The 3,489-nt window shown below is 34.0% G+C and overlaps 1 protein-coding gene across 1 annotated transcript; it reads left to right on the top strand.

Annotated features, from left to right (window-relative positions):
• Positions 1–346: 346 nt before the first annotated feature.
• Positions 347–2,029, top strand: LOC132044110 (cytosolic sulfotransferase 12-like). Its single transcript, XM_059434600.1, has one exon. The coding sequence runs from the start codon at positions 426–428 to the stop codon at positions 1,485–1,487; it is 1,062 nt and encodes a 353-aa protein (XP_059290583.1). The 5' UTR covers positions 347–425; the 3' UTR covers positions 1,488–2,029.
• The last annotated feature ends 1,460 nt before the right edge of the window (positions 2,030–3,489 follow it).

Below are 3,489 nucleotides of genomic sequence, written 5' to 3'. Positions count from 1 at the left end.
TAATATTTATATTTATCAACAGTTTTTTCCAAATGAACGTTTTTATTTGTTAGAGAAAACCCAGAGATTGGTACTCAAGAATCAAGATTCCATGCCGTTGTGACTTGTTATATTTATTTGAATGTCAGTGGATATAAAAGTTAAATTTAATTAGTTATTCTACTCAAACTCATGATTACTCGTATTATTGGAAAGACAACAACCCATTAAATGAATGGAAACAATCTAGTGATTTTGGACCCCATTTTTGTTTTGTTCAACTCTGCTGTCTTGAATCCCCTTTTAATAATTAAATGAATGGCCTTCAATAATTAAATGAATGGGTTGATATGAATCCTTCCTTACCTTAGCAAAAATTCATATTCAAAAGAGTCGTTCATCCATGCTTTAGCAACTTGTTTGAATACATCCAAAAGTAAGCAATAATGGCTCCCAGTGTTTTGCAAGAAAACTCTTCCACCATAACACCTGGAAATACACAGCGACGAAGGCTTCAGCCTAATTCGAACCTTGTCCAAAAGTGCTTGGAAGAAGATGGATTTTCTCAAACTTTCAAGAATTTGTTATCTTCTCTACCAAAAGCAAAAGGTTGGCTCAGTCCTCATTTGTACAATTATGAGGGTTTTTGGTTGACAGCCTTGCACTTACAAGGCACTCTTTTCTTTCAACACAACTTTCAATCTCAAGAATCTGATATTCTCCTTGTTACAAGTCCTAAATCTGGCACCATTTGGTTGAAGGCTATGGTTTTCACTTTAATCAATAGAATGCAATACACTGTCCTTTCCCAAGAGCACCCTTTACTCACTAGTAATCCTCATGATTTAGTTCCATTCTTGGAATTGGAATATGCACAGGAAAAGTATCCCATTCCACAAAAAGATTCTTCTTTAACCTCACCAAGGCTCTATTCTACTCATTTACCATATGTTTCTTTGCCGGAATCAGTCAAGAATACAAAGAGCAAAATAATCTATATGTGTAGGAACCCAAGGGACATTTTTGTATCATTATGGCATTACATTAGTAAGCTCAGGAGTCAAGAATCAGAAATGATACCGTTCGAAGAAGCTTTCCACATGTTCAGTAATGGATTTACTATGGCAGGGCCTTTTTGGGACCACGTTTTGAGTTATTGGGAAAAAAGCTGTGAAATGCCTCAGAAGGTGTTGTTTTTGAAGTATGAGGAAGTGAAAGAGCAACCTCTTTCACATTTAAGACGTTTGGCTGAGTTCTTGGACTGTCCATTTTCTTTAGAGGAAGAAGAAAGGGGCTTGGTGGATGAAATTATAAAGCTGTGTAGCTTTGCCAATTTGAGCAACTTGGAGGTGAACAAGAGTGGTAAGACATTGTTTGGCAATGGTAACGGAGTTTTCTTTAGAAAAGGCGAAGTGGGAGATTGGAAGAACCATTTGACTGATGAAATGGTTCATAGGCTTAATCAAATCACAGAAGACAAATTCAAGGGTTCGGGCTTGAAGTTATAGATGCTCTTTAATTTCTCGAAGAACATGCTATCTTGAAATAAGCTTGTAGCATATCTGCTACAATAAATAGAGGTGATCTACTCTAAAAATTTATTTATACTATCTATGCATATAAGTTAAACTAGTTTCTTGGCTGGTGTGTTGCATGTGGATACGAAGTCATATATAGTCAGGATTATTGAATAATTTGACATTGGATTGTGCACGTTTTTGTGAAATAATATCAATATTATTTTTTTAGAAAAAATTAAACATGAAACAATAAAGTATATAAACTTGTAAATGATCGATGTGGATTGTCATACGGTGACTTGTTCGTCAAGGCCAAGATGTTGAATATCGGGCAAAGATGAACAATCAAAGTTTAATTAGATGCATGTGACTTCTTTTTTTTTTTTTTTTTTTAACTTATTATGATTTTATGAGGTACAAGAAGTGTGTATCTCATCTTTATACTTTATATATATGGTGTGTGTTCCTAATCATGAAATTGATTGCTCTATCATGACCAAGACTTTTTTTGTCAATAGTGATATAGTATATCTTTTTGAAAGGAGAAAATATATCATTTCACCCCTTTCAACTTTAAAAACTTATGTTGGCCCTTTTTGCAAATAAACTTAAACTTACATAATTATATATCACTGTCTAGTATGAAGTGAAATAAATACCACTCTGTCTTGATGTGTCAAAAAAAAAAAAAAAAAAAAGCATAAATTGACCCTTAAACTATAGCCCAAAAGTCGATATAAAGCGCCCGCTTTACTAGTGACTGTACACACACTAATTTATGAAAAAGTGGAACTAATAACACCTTTTGAACTGATGTGGCATAAAAAAGAATTATATTTAAATAATAGGAGAGTGAGGTCAATTTTTTTAAAAAAAAATTTATAAATTTTTTCTTTTTTGCAACTTCTTCTTCTTTATTCAACCACTCCCAACCCCTCCCCTTCTCATCCACATTCCCGCCACCCCCAACCCCACCACCTTCTCCTCCACCTTCCCGCTACCCCCCAAAACCCTTCTTCTTCTTCCTCTCACTGCCACCCCACCCCTCTCTTCTGCCACTTTCACGCCACCTCCACCCCCACCCCGACTTCCCAAACCCTTTTTCTTCTTCATTTCACCATCACCGTACCATCACCGCCTTCACGCCACCCCCACCCCCCAAAACCCTTTATTCTTCTTATTCGTTTTCATTTCATAAACCCAGCAGCTACCATATTATAAAAAAAAAAAATGGATACATAACAATACAATAAAATAAAAAAGAGTAGTGTAGGCTCCTCCCTCATAAACCCAGCAGCCACCATTGTCGTTGAGAGAGAGCCCTAACCCGTGTGAATCTGGTAAACTACCATTCACACTCACGTGACCAAATAACAACAACACTCCATTTGGTAGGAACAGAATTATCAACAAGAACAAGAAGAAATGGATAGTAAAGGTGTTGTTGTTCCTCATAATTTACCAAGAGGTTAGAATGAAATTATGAGTTTACTATATCTGTTTTTCATTGTATTGCCACCCTTTTTTCCATTTTTTGACTGAATTTCAATTGTATCTCATGTGGGGTTTTCTTTTTTTTTCTTTTTTTTTTCACAAAGAAAATGATCTTTTGTGTGTGATTGTAATGGGTTTCTTGAAATATCCAGTATCTGATTGAAATTGGCGTGATAGATTATTTATATATATATATATATATATATATATATATATATATATATATATATATATATATATATAATTTTACTTTATTTGAGTTTCAACTGGACATTTGTTTTTGGTTTTAGAATGAAAAAATACCTTCTCAGTTTATTTCTTTTTTGACTGAATTTTATCTGGGTTTTTGTTTTCTTAAAAAAAACAAAATGATCTTTTATGTGTTCTTGTAGTGGGGTTCTTGAAATATTTTGTATCGGAATGAAATTGGCATGATAGATTGTGAAATTTCCCACATAAAATTAATAATAACAAGGCAAATCTGTTGCCATTGATG

Source organism: Lycium ferocissimum, unplaced genomic scaffold (genome assembly GCF_029784015.1).
Source record: "Lycium ferocissimum isolate CSIRO_LF1 unplaced genomic scaffold, AGI_CSIRO_Lferr_CH_V1 ctg3635, whole genome shotgun sequence".
Lineage (NCBI taxonomy): Eukaryota > Viridiplantae > Streptophyta > Magnoliopsida > Solanales > Solanaceae > Lycium > Lycium ferocissimum.
This window is presented reverse-complemented; position numbering and strand designations above follow the sequence as displayed.